At 48.9% G+C, this 18,658-nt stretch overlaps 1 protein-coding gene across 8 annotated transcripts in view; it reads right to left on the bottom strand.

Annotated features, from left to right (window-relative positions):
• The window catches only part of SLC37A1 (solute carrier family 37 member 1), an 83,697-nt gene that overhangs the window by 40,888 nt on the left and 24,151 nt on the right, over positions 1-18,658 (bottom strand). For 7 of the 8 annotated variants that reach the window (XM_054468553.2, XM_054468551.2, XM_054468557.2 and 4 more), the window contains 4 exons: positions 15,169-15,250; positions 6,149-6,281; positions 5,418-5,496; positions 1,311-1,446 (listed from right to left, as the gene is read on the bottom strand). In XM_054468553.2, coding sequence (XP_054324528.1) covers positions 1,311-1,446; positions 5,418-5,496; positions 6,149-6,281; positions 15,169-15,250 — 430 coding nt within the window. Of the gene's footprint in view, positions 1-1,310; positions 1,452-5,417; positions 5,497-6,148; positions 6,282-15,168; positions 15,251-18,658 lie in introns of all 8 variants that reach the window. The other variant, XM_054468554.2, reaches the window with a different exon arrangement.

Below are 18,658 nucleotides of genomic sequence, written 5' to 3'. Positions count from 1 at the left end.
TACCTGTTGCTGCTTCTGGGCTGACCGGGCTGGGCCTTCACTCCAGAAACATGCTGGGACTCTGGAAAATTGTTTTCTCCTCCCTTCTAATTTTCTATATTACTACACAAGTGTGAATTGCTTTTGTAATTAAAATAGACAAACTTTTTCAAGTGGTATGGCAAAATCTTGAAGAGCAAAATTAAATACAATCTGCTTTGATGGTTTTATAGCATTTCCCTGAGCTATCTGGGGAGCCCCAGAAGCATCACAAAGCCCGAGATGAGCATCATTATTTCAGCAGCTTTCCTTGGCTGCTGAATATTGATCCACAGGACTGCTGGGAAGGGCAGAAGCCAGGAGATTCCGGAAGGGCTCCAGCTCCAAGGGCAAAGCCAGTGCGGGCTGTCCTCAGGCCTTCTCCCCTTCTAGCACGTTCATGATTTCTCCTGTTCTCTCCACTGACTGCCTCACACCCCCTCCTGCTGCCCGACTCCAAAGTTGGCCCTTCCTTCCACCCTTGCATCCCTCTGTAGAGCCCTCAGGTCTCCCCCTTTTTCCTCTCACTGCGACTCAACCAGCCGCAGGTTTTCCTTTGTAGGCTTGGACCCAAGTTGGTCCCTGAACACTCCTAGGCACTGATAAAGGTGTTTCAGTTGTTGACCCAAAACATGGAAAGAAACTAACCCTGGCCCTGAGCCAAATTCCTTAAACCTGCATATAAACTCTATATGCCAATCCCTCGCTGTGGACAGACCTAGGTGGAACGCCCTGTCCCGCTGTGTGTTGAGACTATACACTGCAGCCCTCAGTACATAAGTTCCCCTAATACATGCTTTAAACTGATCACCCAGCATTTAGTGCTTTGTTCTTTGGAATCCCAACCAGCCCCATCTTGGGATGGTTTGGGGCGCTCCCTGGTGGGAACTCCCTGCCACCGCTGTTAGGGTGACTGCAGCTGGGGCTTCAGCTGGAGGACACACCCTCCAACCCCTGAGTGGTCAAATCTTTCGCAAGATAAAACATCTCAAACTTATCCACATGAAGACAGAGTGACTCCCAAGGGCTCTGCATGTCAGTCTCCCTGCCGGGGCACTGACAGACAGCATTCTTTACGAGGCAACTCCTGAAATTAAGGAAAACCTCCTGGTTGCTGGAATTTCTGAGCAGAAGAGAAAGGAAGGACTTTGTTATGTCAGCTGACCCTGACTTCCGACAGGACGCACTTCTGCCCCTTCCCAACATCTTGACAGAGGTGACGTGACATAAACACCCCACCCTATTCACCAAGGAAAACCCATACATGGTGAGCCATGGACCCAAACCCTTACCTGAGTTACCACGTAGAATCCAAAACTGTGGATGTTGTAGAAATACCCTAAGCCGAACAGGGCGGTGAAGGCTCCACTGGCGAGCATCCCAAAAGTTAGGTAATACCTAATCGGCAGGCGTTCCCCAATTATGCCACTGAGGTGGAGAGAAGGAAAGACAAATAGGAATAACAAACACACCCGAATGTGAACAATCTGGTGGCTGTTTCTTGCCGGATGCTTTCATGCTGTTCTCTGAGCTTGGGGAACTCTCAAGTCTTACAATTTCCAGGAAGATTTCATACACCTATTTCCCTACGGAGTGTTTACTCACCAGAAACCAGAGACTGGCAACATCTTAGAAGATTTTATTTCTAGTAAAAGTCCTATCTGTCAAATAATAAAATTCAAACACTATGACTTATCTATGATAGTTGCCAATGAAAGGAAACAGGAACTTGTCTTGCTAGTTAATCCTGCTTTCACATAAACCATATCCAGTAAATGTATATAGTGTCTTAAAATTCCAATTGTCAAACTACACCAAATGTCATGAAAAGAGATCACTGATGACCCTGAGCAAGTCATTCGGCCCCACCAGCTGTAATTAAGTCACCTGTGTTAATACACCTGGCTGGCTGGGCTCAGTGGGGAAGTGGCTTTCAGCTGCTTTGCCACTACCACCTCCTGCCACACCACTTTGACCTGATTTAAAGGCAGAAGATTTGTTCTATGGTAAGGTCTGAAACGCTGGGGTGGCATCTCTCTGATCCTTCTGAACAGCAATGCGATTCACTAAACAGCTACCCTCTTTGGTGTCTTATCTTCTAGAGCTGTCTGGGGATCTGGTGGCATAAGGGATGCTTAGTGCCTCACTAAAACAGCCTCGAGGCGGGTGGTAAAGCACGTCTCCAGCTTCACAGCAAGGAACAGACTTAACAGTCTTCAGCCGCCATCACGGCACAATACCTAATGCCATCCAAAACATCCCTTACTGTTTTATGGGAAATGTCACTATGGACCAATTTAACATTGTGACTTATTAAGTAAACAGAAAAGCTGTAGAGTGTCACGGATGGACGTGAGCCCTTCGCAAGCATTAGAGACTCCATGGGTCTCACTTTCTTCTGTAGGGTCATTCTAGGAGTCAGATAAACAGGAAACCTAACACACAGTGACACCTGCCTGTCATGAACCCCACTCCGGGAGTCAGCTCCAATGTTCTCAGCTTTCATCTCAAAAACCTACACCAGAGAGCTTTTCCTTCTGAATTCACCAAGTAAAAAAGATCTACCTTGGATCATGCAAATGACCTTTTAAACACTAAAGCAGAAGAAAGTAACTTAAAATTATAGACAACATCCAGGTGAAAATTTCAGCTAAAACCTCATCACACACAGACTCAAGAGCATTCTAGAGCTAGAGAGTTACCGACTTCAACCTGCCCACTTCAGAGACCAGGAGATAGGTCCCTGAGAGGCTAGCTGACCTGCCCAGGTCACAGCACAGCCGGCAGAACCAGATGGGCTCCTGAGAGCTGGTGCTGCTGGATAGGCTTAGAAGTATTCTCTAATCTTGCTATATGATTTGGGCCTACTTTGATCTCTACTGAAAAGTTTTAAAGAAAAGGTCTAATTGAACAAACACCATTTCACATTATATGGGACTCATACAGGGATTCAAGTCCACGCTGCACCTGCTTGAACCCACCAGGCAGTACCTGGGCTGAATGGCTGTACCCTCTCATATCTGATTTCATCTGACATAGCAAACAAAACATCACCCATCACTGAGACCTCAGGTAGGGACTGTCACACAAAAAGGCCCCTTCAATGCAGCAGCACGTGCCCTTGTTTTCAGTCATGAGTTTACTGTGTAGATGTCACATTAGACCAAATTTTGTTTCAATAACCTTACTGACAAGTTGCATAAGAATTATCTTTACCGATAAATAAGCAACAATAAACCAGTTTATTTACTTAAAGCAGGCTTTCTGAACCTCAGCACTATTGATACTTTGGCTCCGGTAATTCTGTGGCATTGGGGGCTGTCCTGTGTGTTCTAGGATGTTTAGCAACACCCTGGTTTCAAGCCACTAGATGCCAGCAACATCCCTTCCCTGGCTGTGAAACCCACAACTGTCTCTAGACATTACTAAACGTCCCCTAGGAGACAAAACTGCCCCCAGCTGAGAACCAGATTTAAATACAGTTTTCTAGTAACTGAGAAAAACACACTCCCACTTTGGGTCTTTTTATACCACAGATTATTTGTGTTCAGTAAGACTGCAGTGTGGGGAATATAAACATTTGACCTCAAAATGGAGAAGGTCTGGCAGCCTGGCTGAGACCCAGGCCCTAAGGAAGCCCAAGGTACACACCGCACTCTCTCCAGCTAGGCTCGTGGTCTGCTGCACACCACACACTCTGGGATTCCGAATCTTTATTATTCATTTGTTCACTCAGACAAGTTCTGCAGCAGGAGGCAAATACACACGTTCAATAAAGGGAGAGCTATGCACTCTCCTCCAACAGCAGACACTGCCTGCCTGGGCACCAACCACCCACCAGGGCTCTGAGCGGGGTAGGGGGGCCCAGGTCTTGACGATCCCACACTCTGGGCGGGTCTCAGGGAAGCAGCTAAACATTTATGGGGATCCCTGGGGTTCTCCAGGCTGTAAAGACCTCTGTCTCTGAACAAAAGCCTCTTGGGACCACAGGCCTCAGTCCCTGGCTGTGGTTTGACTATGGTTGGTCTCCATCAAAACTTGTGTTGAGGCTTGGCCCCCAGTATAACTGCGTTGAGAGGTGCAGGGAGCTTTGAAGGGCATTTGGATCATGAGGGATCCACCTTGACGAAGGAGTGAATCCACAGGAGTGAGTGGCCGTGCTCTCAGGACTGATGAGCTATCGTGAGAGGTGAGAGCTGGTTGCTATAAAGCAAAGTCACCCCTGTGCTGTGTCTGTTTTGTATGCCCTGCTCACTGCTAACCCATCTCACAGGGACCTCTGCTAGGTGACGCCCTCCACCACATTACAATGCGGCACGAGGCTCTTGCCAGATGCAGCTGCCCAATCTTGAACTTCCCAGTTAGATAAGAGCTAAATACACCTTTTTTCATTATAAATTACTCAATCTCAGATATTGTGCTAATAGCAACAGAAAATGGGCTAGAACATCCCTATACTGCCTTTAAAAAAAATACCTGGCTGGACTGACACAATAGCAGTTTTTAATCACCCAATCACACGTCCTATGACCCATATAATATTCACCACCTGCCTTGGTCAGCTCAAAGTGGGATCAAGAATGGGCTGGGCTGGCAGCACAGGCCAGGCACCGTTCTGAGCTTCTACATACATTAACTCAATCTTTGCCCCAATCCTATGACATAAGAACTATTATTTCCTCCATGTTGCAAAGGGGAAGCTGAGGCCCAAAGAGGTATAGTAACTTGCTCAAGGCCACATCCTAGCAGGTGGTAGAGCTGGGATTCAGATCCGAGCCGGTGTCTCTCTGGAGTTCCCCGCCCACCACGCAGAGCTGCCTCTGCTGCACTCAGAGCTGGGACTCAGATCCGAGCCGGTCTCTCTCTGGAGTTCTCCCCCCGCCATGCATGCCTGCCTCTGCTGTGCTCAGGGTTCTGGGGCCAAGCTGGGCATCCAGCTAGAGCTGTTCAGCACATCCTGTGCCAACTGTTCTGATCATCAGGTGAAATTCGTTATTTGGGGCATGTAAACAGATGGCAACCTCTGAACCACAGGAGAGGTTGGGCTCTGCCGAACAGGAAACTAGTCCTCTGTTCCTGAATGACCACGTCCCAGGATCGGCAGGATTCATGGTAGGTCCTAAACCTCAGGGCCAGGAAAGATGAGGGCAGCCTGTGTCAATTGGCACAGCGCCCGGGACACGGAAATCCTCTGCCTCGAGGTCCTGTGTTGTGGGCACAGCACACGCACTTGTTCTCTCCTAAGCTTGGCCTCATCTTTGGGAAGGGAACAGCAGGGAAGCCAGTGGCAAGAGAGGGCCTCAATCCCGCGTACCTGTGCACTTCGGCATAGCGGATGTTTTCTCTGCACGGAGGGGCCAGGTAACCAGGAAGCGTCTGGAAAACTGAAGCAGACCTACCTGAGGTACATCCCCACGGCGTAGGCGCACAGGAAGGAGTAGTCCAGGGCCCCAAGCAGCTGCTGATAGTTGTTCTTATCTATATGAATTTGAAATTCAACAGGAAAAGCTCAGTATTGTTTAGTTTATGTTCTAGAGCACGGCTATAAAACACAAAGCATCTGTTCCCGAAATCTGGGTGTACTTAGTGAAACGTGTGGTTTTCCACACAGAAAACAAGGCGGTGCATTTTCCGTTCAGTTTCTTGCAAAGGAAAATGAAGTCACCGCAGTTTCAAATAATCACTAAATATAATACAGGCGTCATTCAGATGAGATAAAATCCCCATTGTGCATGGTGGCTGCACATTTGATTGATGCCTTTTGTTTTACGTGTCCATTGGCTTTTCTGCAGCATGCTTGCCTAGGCCAGCACCCACACCAGCCCCTCGTGTCTCTCTCTTCTTCCCACCCACAGAACTATGCCCTGCAAGTCCAAAATACAAAATACAAATGATCTTCAGCACATTTCCCCATAAAGAGAACCTTCTTTCAGGAGGAATAGCTCTGCGCACAGGCGCTGTGGACACAGTGGCGGTGAAGTCATGTGCTTTTTGGTAGGAGAGGGCTGTCATGGAAATGCAGTTACATCTGGGAACAGCATTACTGCTGCTAAAATTATTAATAGCAAGGCTGGAAGGACCCTGGAAGGACAGCCGCTTCAGCTCCTGGACGGACTGATGATCGACTTACCAAATGGTGCCCAGCCACAGTCGGTCTCATTGTCAGGGAGCTGGTGGGGGGCAACGGACCCAGACTTGCTGCTCTGGCTGCTGAATCTGACGTCAGCTTCATCCCAAGCAGTGCAATACTTGTGGAGCTCACCCTGGGACGTGATGGGAGGGCAGAAGCAAGGAGAGGAAGTGCCCTCAGTGAGGCTCAGCATGGGGCACAGAGAGGAACAGTCACCCCTCCTCTCCCAGCAGCCTGCCCAGGGCACCTGCACCCTGCATTCTAAGAGGGACACAAGGCGCTGCTGGCGGTGTGTCTGCAGGACCCACAAGAACGCCTGCTGGTGACGTTTCAGCAGGACTCTCCAGCAAGCCCACTCCTGAGCACACAACGAACATAAGCCATCTTCATATGCCACCGGAAGACGAGCCTCGGGAGCAGTTTTAGTTCTAAGAGCTCCAAGCTGAAAGCCGACTGCCTGTCATCCTTGACCACCTGTCCACAAGGAAGAAGGGGTACATTTTCCTAGATTCACACAACTGAATGCTACACACCAGTGAAAAAGAACAAGTTACAGGTCCAGGCAACAATGAGGATGAACCTCACAAACATAACATGAAGCAGAAGAAGCCAGACACGAAACAGTACAGACTGCAGCATTCCACTCATAGGAAGTCCAAGGATGGGCAACGAATCCACGCAGCTAGAGGTGACAGGCACGGTTACCTAAAGGGGAACAATGTGGGACAGGGGATGGGGAGCTGTCTGGGAGCTAGAAAGGGTCCATCCCTTAACCTAGAGGATGACTACCCCTGTGGGCATATACAGATCTGCCAAACTGTACACTGAAGATTTGTATACTTTACTAAGTGTAAATCACACCTCAATTAAAAAATATCCCTGGGGCAGGAGACCACCGACCCAGCAAACTGTCCACAGAACCAGCAAGCAGGGCCAGGGTTGGAGGCACTTGTCTGGGAGGTGGGAGGAGGGGAAAGCCCTCGGCCTGGAGTCTGGTGACTGGCTGTGTGAGCATGTTACTTGTGGCCCCTGCCTCGGTCTCCCCCTCTGCAGACAAGGCTGCTGCCCAGTTACAGAAGTCACTGGGACCCGTGACGCTGAACACCAGGCTTTTTGCACAGAGCTTAGGATGGCACAGCCCTTGAGAAACAAACCCTGGGCAGAGAGGAAAGCTCATGTGTCGGGAGGCAGAGAGGCCTGAGTGGGCTCTTCCTCAGCACATTCCTTGGGAAGAGGAACAACACTTCCAGGACAGCACCACATGTGGCAGGGGCCCGTCTTGTTGCGGGGGAAACTGAGGAAGACAGAATGTGCTCTGTGACTGTGTGTCCCTCCCTGGTGGCCTCTGTCGCTCCCATGTCTCTCTTCTCAGGGGTCTCTGTAGTGATCATTCTGCACTATTCAAGACTCAAAGGAGCTGCCCCATCAAGCGTGAGTGATGGCAGCAAGTGGAGTCCTTGTGGTCAGAGGGGTGTCCCTTAGGGTGCTCGAGTGCCCATTCAGTGCCCATGACACCAGAGGGGTGTCCTCGTGAGCTGGAACCTGAGAGGGGCCGGGGTCTGGAGGGCAGTGCACAAAGCTGGCTCCAGGTCAGGGCACAGAATGCTGGGCAGGGAGCCACCCCAGTCCCCAGGCAGGCAGCAGCCAGAAGTCCTGTCCTCCCAAGGCTGGCCACTTTCAAAAGGCCAGGGCTTTTGAATCGGGGCTAGACATCCTGATTTATAGCTGGCAGCACGTGGGCCACGTCACTGAGTCCTGGCATGGCACACGGGATGCAGCTGCTCCACGGTCACGTGACTCTGTCGTCATCACTGGGCTGTTCTGCTATAATTAAACACTGTCCCCAAAAACTAGCCAAGGGCTCTACTTTACAATGCAAAGTCATCATCTGCCCAGCAGCTCCCTTGGCAGAGCTGGTCCTCCCTGGAGGCGCCATGCTGACCTCCTGGCATCTCAGGAAGAGAGTGCTTTCATTTGCTCCCCGACTGCTTGGGGCCCCCTGGCTGCTCCTGCTTGTGTTTTAAGTTCTCCACCCAAGGTGGACGTGAGGGGCTGTGAGTGTGATCATGAGACCCAGGGTGGGTGCCTGCAGCCCTTCCTCTCTGTATCAAGCTGGTATCTGTGGCCTTTCTCCATTCACCTGCCGCCTTGTTGGACACTTCTCCTCCTTGGCGCCTTCAGAAGCCAGGTGTTTCTGCCCACCTTTCCCTGCTGCCTCTCATGGAAGCCAATCTGGCCACACCCAAAGGGCCTAAGCATCGCCACTACAATTCACCTCTGACTGAAGAAAGCCACAGCTAGGACAGGAATACAGGACATTCCCTGGCTGAGGGAGAATCATGTGCAGGGAGAAGCTGAAGTTTCTAACATTAACCTGGCACAGAAGAAAGGAAAAAGAGATTCTGCAGGCTGCCGCTTAAAACAGAATTTTATATCCTTGTGATTTAATATTTCTGGGGAGGAACCACCTGTGGAAAACATATCCGATTAGAAATGCTCCCTTTTTTTCATAAATAAGCAGAAAAGTTTTTCTAGTTTTGTTATGTAACGAGTGGGGGCCTCACATTCTGGTTAGGGTTATAGGCTTCGGCAGCAGACAGGCCTGAGCTGGGATCTTGGTGCCTCTCTGTGGCTACTGACCTTGGCGACATCACTTACACTCCCTGGCCATCAGTTATGGAGTTGGCATGACAATGCCTGTGTCCCAGGGTTACTATAAAGATGGACCATAATCAGAGCGCGCCTCTCTGGCCCTCCGCCCCGGGAAGGGTCCAGGAAAGGGCCGCTATGAGTCCGGGCGCCTCTCTGGCCCTTCTCCTTGATGTGGGAAAGGTCACCTCCACCCGCACCCCGCAGCCCTGTTGGAAGGCTGCTGCCAAAGCCATTGAGATTTCATATTACTCCAGCACAAAGAGTTCTGAGGATATTTACATAACCACAGGTTTTCAACAACATTGCTATATTTCAGTATTTCTATGAGTTTTATCCCCCAAACCTGGCATTCCAGAGACAATGCAAACTTAATTAGGTTAAGATGAACTGGTAAGCAAAACCCTCGCCAGGTGAGCAAATTCTCACCAAAGCGCTTCAGGGAAGCACCCTCACCTCTGCATAGCCACACCATCCCTGCAGAAATACTTGGGGAGGGGGTCAAGTCCTTTGGGAAACGTCTGCTTTCATAAAAGCAGCTTTCTTCACACATTTTTACACAAGTTACATACAAACTCAATCAACCTGCGACTTCAGGGAGATATTTAAAACTGATCAGGCAAAAGCCTCTGCAGCAACTGAACTCCACACTTATGCGAGGTGGGAGGCTGAGTGGGCCCTGTGAACACGCGGGCGTCACGGCTGCTAAAGCATCCATGCAACACACAGAACAGCAACAAAAATAAACAGCAGACGCCATCGCGGGTGGAGGGTGGGGGTGGGAGAAGAAAGGTTACGATCTTATGGAAGAACACAGGAAACCGCCAGGAATCACAGCACGACAAGTGTGCGGGGAAGGCGGTGGGGCCAGGAGTCACAGCGCGACGAGTGTGCGGGGAAGGTGGTGGGGCCGGGAGCTGGCAATGTCTTCTGTCTACAGACTCCCTCGCCACATCCAGCCCTCCCCACCCCTACCACTGGCAGTGAGAGGAAATCCCGTCCAGGGAGCAGCAGGCAGCTGCAGCGGAATTTCATGACACTAGAAAAGACTGGACTCCTCATCCTACACCTGCAGAGACCCACGCGGTCATTTAGGCACAAACATTCACTGTATTAGCCTGCATTCCACGAAGGCTCCATTCTTTCCATGCTGAATTTGAGCCACTTCGCAGACAGAAACCACTCATTCCTGCCCTGGGTTCTCAGCCCCACCTAAGTTGCCTAAGACTATAGCCATGCGACACATTCTCTGCAGGAGGTACGTGGCCTCCAATAGCGGAGATTATCAGGCAGTCTGGAGGGTGCAGGAGCCACTGAAAGGCAACAGTGAGAGGACAGGACAGGAGCAGGGGATTCGGGCCTCATCGAATCCCCCTGGAGGACAGTGGGGTTAGGCCAGTTTCACTCCACTTTCAGCCAACACAGAGGGGGTGTGTGTGTGTGTGTGTGTGTGTGTGTGTGTGTGTGTGTGTGTAGCATCTGCATTTGATGATCTGTCTAGTCAACTTTACATGGCTCATTAGGCTGTGTGGGTGCACTGATTCTAACTAGTCCTTCACATTCCTTTTATAAGGCCACAAGAATTCTCCAAAGCATTATCTAAGCCCTGGAAGAGCAATTAAAGTTTTGGTACCAAAAGTAGGAGCGACCAGCCAGGCTCTCCCCCACGGACAACAGCACCTGCCCACGGCCAGCCTCCTGCGATGAGTCACAGGTGCCACGTGAAATGCATTATACACACTCGGGCACAGACACGCAAATGCTCCACTCATGAAGGATACAGAAATAGATGGAGGAGCTTCTTGGTCATTGTTTACTTCTCAAAAATGGAATCATTCTATACATCCTTATGCACATGTTAACTTCTTACTCAAAATACCTCCTGGAAATGTTTCTGAGTCAACTGGTTTGCCTCTGATAAATTCTTTTACGGACCTGCACATTTTATAATATGGACTTGTCATAATTTATTCAAACTTTTACCTACTTATTAGGTTCCCTTGATATCCAGCATTGGTTTTTTTCCTTTTTGCTTTTTTTGGTCCCTACAAAGATGCCATAAAGATGCTTATGAAGATATTCCTAAGTAGGGTGCTTTTATTTTTAGGGTGAAATTCCCAGAAGTATGTCTGAAGGCTGTAGTATTTTTTATTTCACTGGGTGTCAACAAAAGGTGCTAACGCTTGACATCCCATCAAGAACGCATGAAAAGTCCTCTCCTCTCATGACCAGTGAATAGCGCTTACTGCCCTGGGCAACGTTGTGCCAGCCCTTACTGCCCTGGGCAACGTTGTGCCAGCCACTGAGCACAGTGTTGCCTTAATTTGCATATGGAATACCGGCAAACTTGAACACCATTCACGTATTTCCTGGCGATCTGAATTCCATGTCTGTAAACTGCTTGTTCATCCCCCTTGCCCGTTGTTTCTTTGGGTTTCCTAACTTCACACTCACTCCTACGATAAACATAATTTTCTTCTTCGATTTTTACTGTTTGTGTTTTACATTCATGTCTTTAATCCATTTATTTTATTTTTTTTTTTGAGATGGAGTCTCACTCATGTCGCCCAGGCTGGAGTGCAGTGGTGTGGTCTCGGCTCACTGCAACGTTCGCCTCCCAGGTTCAAGTGATTCTCATGCATCAGTCTCCCAAGTAGCTGGGATTACAGGTGCCCGCCACCATGCCCAGCTCATTTTTGTACATTTAGTAGAGATGGGGTTTGAAAATATTGGCCAGGCTGGTCTCGAACTCCTGACCTCAGGTGATCCACCTGCCTCGGCCTCCCAAAGTGCTGGGATTACAGGCGTGAGCCACAGTGCCTGGGCCATTTGTTTTTATAAAATAGGGATTCAATATTTATTTCTTCCTGACGAATAACCAGTTGTGCCGACACCATTTATTAAATTTATTAAATAAGCTCTGTCAAATATTCCATATTTTCTAATCTATTCTACTGATCTTTTTGTCTATTCTCGTGTAATATCATAATTTGATTATGGTATTAAAATATGTTGATCTTTTGCATATTTTCATATCATAAAATGTTATCTTTACACTTTTCTTAATAATTCCTCGACATTCTTTCATACAAATTTTAAGATTATTTTATTCAATTAAAAAAAACCCTGCTAAGATTTTCACTGGAGTTGCATTTTATTTAAATATTAACACTGGGAGAATTGGAACTTTCCAAATAACAAGTTTCCCATCCATGGTACATATTTCCAGCTTTTCAGACTTTGTTTTCTGTCTGCCATTGAGGATTATTTTATTTCATTTTTTTGAGATGGAGTTTCACTTTGTCGCCCAGGCTGGAGTGCAATGGTGCGATCTCGGCTCACTGCAAACTTCGCCTTCAGGATTCAAGCGATTCTCCTGCCTCAGCCTCCCCAGTAGCTGGGATTACAGGCGCCCATCACCATGCCTGGTTAATTTTTTTGGTATTTTTAGTAGAGATAGGGTTTCACTATGTTGGCCAGGTTGGTCTTGAACTCCTGACCTCAGGTGATCCGCCCACCTCGGCCTCCCAAAGTGCTGGGATTACAGGTGTGAGCCACTGCGCCCGGCCAGTTTTCTCCTTTTAAGTCCTGTGTGTCCAGAGAGGGGTGGGCACACTCACATTCAAATCAATGCTGCCATCCCCCTGGATCCAGGGACCCCTGCGGTTTAAGCTTCTCTGGGAAGCCTCTGCTTTCAGGTTTCTTTTCTGGCCCAGTCCAGGGGAAAAGAGCTCGCACTAAGATCTCTGCTGGGAGAGTCAGACCCACCTGTCTACCAGCTTGGGCAGATACTTGCCTTGAGTCCTGAGGCTGGGCCACAGCTGGAGCAGCAGGTAGAAGGGACAGGGTTGCACTTATAACATCACTATCCTCCCAGCCCTGGTTTTATCATCATCATCGAGAAAAATACAATTAATCAGCAGTGATCAAAGATAAGTCTAAACATTTCATTTAACTAACTTAAATGTGACCTGGTGTGCCATGTCATTCTATAAATGACATAACAGAATGAGAATCACTTTCTAATTCACAGCCTCTGGTTCGATTTCAAGTAAGCAAATATATTTTGCTTTGGTTTTGCTTACAATATTCTAGGAAATGCGGGCTATAAATAATCACTCAACTGTTTTGTGGGTCAACAGAATCACTACTACTTTCAGTTTCGTTGATGTCATTTATATCACGAGCTCAAGCACACGGGCGCTTCAGAAGGCACTATAAAGTTTAGTTTTGATGTGGTGTGATGTTCCGATCTATCTTGAAAGGTAAAGAAACCCACAGGACTCAGCGTCAAGCTAATCCATGCCCAGGCACATCACAGCTGCTAGGTCAGGAAATCTGTGCGTTTAGGAGGCTCTGAGGGTGATGCTGGGACTGTACTCAGGTAATTAAACCCGGACAGACCCTGAGGCACAGAGAGGAAGAGTAGGGACCCTGGAGGCAGCCTGACCCACAGGGAATTCTTGAGTGCATGGCAGCCCTGCCTGGGGGAACAAAGCCCCGAGCCTCAGTTTCCTCACAGGGGCACTTGCAGGGTTGCTGTGAGGGTCACAGCGGTAATGTATGTGGCACTTTGTCATACCCCGGGGCTCTGTAAGCGGCAGTTATTTATATTGTTACTTATGACACTGAACTAAGAGCTGACCCTGACGCCGCCTCCTCAGAAGCCCTAAGTCCTCAGTGGCCTGGACACCACCACGCAGGGCGGGGGCTTTGAGATGGGACCACCAGGAAAGCCAGGAGAGGGACCGGGACAGGGCTCCCACTTGCTCCGGGCTCACAGGGGCCCTCATAGTCGTCAGGTGGACCCCAACAGCTACGGCCTGACAAAGATTCCCCCAAGGGCCAGCCCACCTTACATGCTACATCTGCCCCAACAGCCCCCCAGCCCATCAGGTGGTGGCTTCGTGGAGACGCCCATTCCTGCACATAGTACTCAAGGCAATTCTCCCACTTGCAAAGCTGTTTTTCTTCCCCTACAACCCACACCCAACCTTTCTAGGTCAATCCTGAAACCCCACGCAGGCTCCCCAACCACACCAGATCCTTCAACTCCAACACACTCACCAAGTCTCTTCAATAGTCACTTCCACCTTTATAATTTACCATTTTCTTGAGCTGTTTGTGTATTTCTCTAACCAGAAAGACAAGAAATAGTAGTAGTATTCAGATTTATAATGACTGGTTATTGGTACCGATTTACAGCAACTGGTTATTGGTACTGATTTACAGTGGCTGATTATTGGTACTGATTTGAGAGTCTTGTCAAGCGGATGAATGTTTCTTAAGGCCCACCACCTCTTTTCATATTCTTCTCTCTTAAAAACCACATTTTTAAAGGTCTGCAAACGTTTTCCACAGTCAACAGCTTGAGAGGCATGGAAGTTTCTTGCTTATCAGGGGCCAAGGGGGAATTTTAGAATCTTTTGGGTAAATGAATGTTTAACATCCCCTGAAAGCTGCTGGAGCGTGGGGAACCTAGGACTGTCACAAAAGAACCAGCCTCTGCATTGCCTCTGCCGACCTGGGCTGCAGAGGGCAGCCCCCCAGGGCTCAGCCACCGGCAGGAGTGGAGGAAGCACAGCTCCAAATGTCACAGAATTGCAGTCCTGGAGCTGGGTCCCTGCCAACTCCCAGAGAGTGAGCGAGGGGCCATCGGGCTGTGAATGCGCTGTCTCTGGCAGTGGATGATTTCCTCGTTCCTTCCACGATACTCAAATGCCTCTCAGGCCCCTGATGGTCTATAGGCAGGGTGATGTAATCCCAATGAGGGTAAGAAAATTATTCCTGCTTTTCTCCAGGTTATAACTGGTGATTATGTAGGCTTGTCTGCTTTAATCTTCTTTTCTCAAAGTCTAGTAGAACACCTGCTTAACAACTTCCTGGCCACCCATCACTCAGACAAAAATGCAGCGTTCCAAGAACAACAGAGAGCCACCTCTGCGGCCAGACCTGGGGTCGGATAGAAACAAAAACGCAGCATTCCAAGAACAACGGAGAGCCACCTCCGCAGCCAGACCCGGGGTTGGATCGCATGAAGAGCTGGAATTTGGGGAACCACTTAAGACTGGATACATTTGGAAGGAACAGTCACACAAGATAAAATAAATATTTAGCTAAGCTTTCAAATTCTGGAACTGTCAACCAATAAAACTAAAAGTCTACTACCTCTGAAAGTATAAATCCGAAAAACATTTAAAAGACTTTAATTTTAAAAAAGGGAAACCGAAAAGCCAAAGCAGCAGAATAACTTGTTTCTACATAATCTGTTTCCCCATGTACCTGCTACCATCCCCACCCTCTGCCCCACAAGCTCTTCAAGTGACGAACTCCTCACAGAGATGGCAGGCAGTGCTTTCCATGATTCTTACCTTAACTATGCTGATAGGCTTTCGAGATAAGTGAAAACTTGCATACAGCAGAAATGTCAAAATAAAAATGAAGGCTCTGTACCTGAAACACAAAACAGTGGGAGAGGATGATATGAAATAACAGAAGTTATGTTAGGAATACATATCACTGTGTTCTGAAACGTTCTTAGGCTGTGTATTATTCATTCAGTTCTACAGCCATTATCAATATTACTGATGTCACTATAATATTGGAACATTAAAAAATATTGCCACTTTTGCTTTGTCCAAATGGAAACTAAACACTGTAAGAGACAGGAAAAACCAGACCGCTTTTCCTACCGTCATGCACAACACACAACATACCACACTTCTAACACTACATGTGTAGGGGTTTTCCGCATATACCAAGCAATTCTCCAGCTGACACTGGATGTCCTCTAAGTGAATTCAATTCTCACACTGTCTTCCAGGAGTCAGCATCAGCCCCCACAGGGCGGGGCTCCAGCCGAGGCTGCCCCGCTTCACATGCCAATGGCGAGCCCCAGGTTGTGACCTGCTCCTCCGACCAACTGGCTCTCAGGCTGCTTCCCAAGAACCCCTTCTCAGGTTCGATTAATTTGCCAGAGCAGCTCGCAGAACTCAGGGAAACACAATTTACTGCTTTATTATAAACGATGTTACAAAGAATACATACAGATGAAGAGATGCACAGGGCGAGGTATGGGGCAGGGAGCTCGGAGCTGCTGTGCCCTCGCCAGGGCTCCACCCTCCGGGAACCTCCCCGTGCTCAGCAGCCTGCAAGCCCCCAAACCCTGTCGTTGAGGGAGTCTGTGGAGGCCTCATTACACAGACACGATCGAGCAGATCACCGGCCACTGGTGATCCACTCCACCTCTGCGGGCTCCCTCCTCTCCCCAGAGGTCCACGGGTGGAGGCCCAACCTCTAATCACGTGGTCGGTTGTCCTGGCAACCAGTCCCCCAGGAGGCTGTCCTGGAGCCCCAGCCAGTCACCTCATTAGCAAACAAAAAGACACTCAGCACTAAAGGTTGTAGGAGCTGTGTGCCCAGAACCAGGGCCAGAGACCAAAAGCATGTTTCTTATTATTACGTCGCAACATCAAAAGCATTCATTTATTTAAAGAAACCGTAACCAAAGGGAAACCTGGGACTCGAGATGCACACTTGAGTTTACAAAGCAGAACAAGCACGATGAAATGTTTACTTTACAACAAAACTAACCACAAGTTTCTTGCGTAGCCTGCTATCCTGGGCAATTAAGATCATATTTATTTTTGGCTCTTTGGTTTCTATGCAACTTTTCAGAAGCACACAAGCAAGGCAGACATATAAATATTTCACGGCCCTCAAAGAGAAAGTCAGTGACGCTGGCAGGCTCTCAACAGGCCAATGACAGAAACACTGGCACAAAGCCCCTCGCTCAGTTTGGCTGGGAGAAAAGCAGCCGAAAGAGTAAGCATGAGTGTGAGGAAGAAAGAAGAAAAGAAGGTGCCTTAGAAAGAAGATAAAGGGCAACTCCAGTCTAAGAGTCTCAACCACCGCGTAGAAAAATACTTTTTGGGGCAACAAAATGGGTTGGGAGACAGAAGTATTTGACAGGAGTGGAAGGCAAGCGGCAGCTCTTCTGTGTCCTAGGCACATCTCCCTACCCTGGAGAACCTGTCCTGCTTGTGGCCTGGGAAGAGACTTCAAATGGTGCCACCAACAACCTGAATCAATAATTACCTAAGGTGGCATCCTACACAGGACAAAGAAAGACAGCGTTTCCGGGAGTCCCTGGGATAAGGGGTTGCTTCTCCCAGCTGCGCATCTACATTTTTAATGTTGTGATTTACTCCGAGGGAAGCTTTCCACGAATAACTAAAATCCTACGATCCCAGAGCTGCCTTCTCTGGTCACCAGCTAAAGTAGGGGTCAAATAAATATTTCCAGATTTTTCTTAAAAAAAAAAAAAGACCATATTTCAGGTGGGAAAGAAAGGTTGGTGGCTCTGTGTGACTCAAAACTACAACCTTTGGAATGCCTGTGCCTTTGGGGAAGGAACCAAACCAAACCAACTCACAGAATACCTGCTGCCTGAAGATAGAAATTCCCCAGCGCGCTCTTCTTCATCAGGGAACTATCTTCCAACGGCCTTTCTCCAATTCTTCCTCTCCAAGCTCATGGCAAGGGCCAAATGGGAAAAAAGTGAAACTCTAAAAGGCGAGCCTATCATTTATCCCAAAGCCCAAAGTACAAAGGCTACGTGGGAACAGTGGATTTGCTCCAGAAGCCCCGGCCTCTGTCCTCGTGTTTCTGAAAACCATCCTTTCTGGCAAGGAAAGAAAGTCTCAGCGCTTTGGATGAAGCTCTGTTAGGCCACCACTGCTTCTCACGCCTTCAACTGCTGGTGCAGGAAGATTCCAGGCCACTGGGCTTCACCGGCCCTCAATGCTCACTTGTCCAGCCCACAGCTTGACAAACTGGTCACTTCCACCCCACCTGCTGCAGCTGACTAGGGCAAGTAAGGCTGATGGGTGACCCTGATCGGCCCTCACTGGAGTACAGGGGTTTCCTTCTTCAGTCTCCTCAAAACAGGTGAACAAAGTTCTCAGGTCAAGTTCACTCCAGCACCTCCCCAGTCTCAGACAAGTCCATGGACCATCTCTCCTGCTCCATGCAGGAGGATTCTCCATCCACGGTGCCAGTTCTACAGGTGTTATCACCCAGCTAGGAAGGATTTTGAGAAAAGCAGCTCTGCCCTATGGGCTGTGGGTTCATATCTCCACTCTCCACCCAGACAGCCCAGAAGGAAGGCTGTCTCCCTTTGTCAGGCTGAGGTCTGAAGAGTGCTGAGGCCCCGACACACACCGCGTTCCCGATGGTCAGGGCTGCTTGGGTGATCAGGCCCCGGTGATGTGTTCTGGACTCCTGCCTTCCTCTGCGGGGTGACTCCCGGCTGGTGCTCACAGCACATGCCCAGAGATGCCCTGAGAACACTGAGGAGCACACAAGGGGCAGCACATGCCTCTGGAACCTTTAGTTCAGCCTTGCGTGGAGGGAGATGCCTTAATGAATGAGCCCCTTTGGGAAGAGTCACTGCCACGGTGTAGCCAGGCTGACAGAAGCCATCCTGTAGAATTGGGTGAAGGGTCCATTTACACAGCAAACTGGAATGTTCCTAAAGACTGAAGAGGAAAACGCTGCATTTATTTAGCTGGTGTCAGGCCAACTCTACTTCTATTTCCAAATTCGTCTTTCCTCTCTCATTTCTTCATCTTCTGTACTTAGGACTTGGGGCTTGGGGACGGAGGACGCAGTGGTTGGAGGCTGGACTTTCCTCTTTGAGAGGTCTGACTTCAGCTCCCGTGACTATTGCTAAACCGCGGCAGCCACACTCGGGCCGCTGCCTTGCTGGTGGTCACCCTGATACGCCTGGCCTCTGGGTAGGCAGACGCTTCACTCTGCAGCATGGATGGGCTCAAACCCCCAGAAGCCAAACAGCTCTCC

This window comes from Pongo pygmaeus, chromosome 22, assembly GCF_028885625.2.
Source record: "Pongo pygmaeus isolate AG05252 chromosome 22, NHGRI_mPonPyg2-v2.0_pri, whole genome shotgun sequence".
NCBI classification, from domain to species: domain Eukaryota; kingdom Metazoa; phylum Chordata; class Mammalia; order Primates; family Hominidae; genus Pongo; species Pongo pygmaeus.
This window is presented reverse-complemented; position numbering and strand designations above follow the sequence as displayed.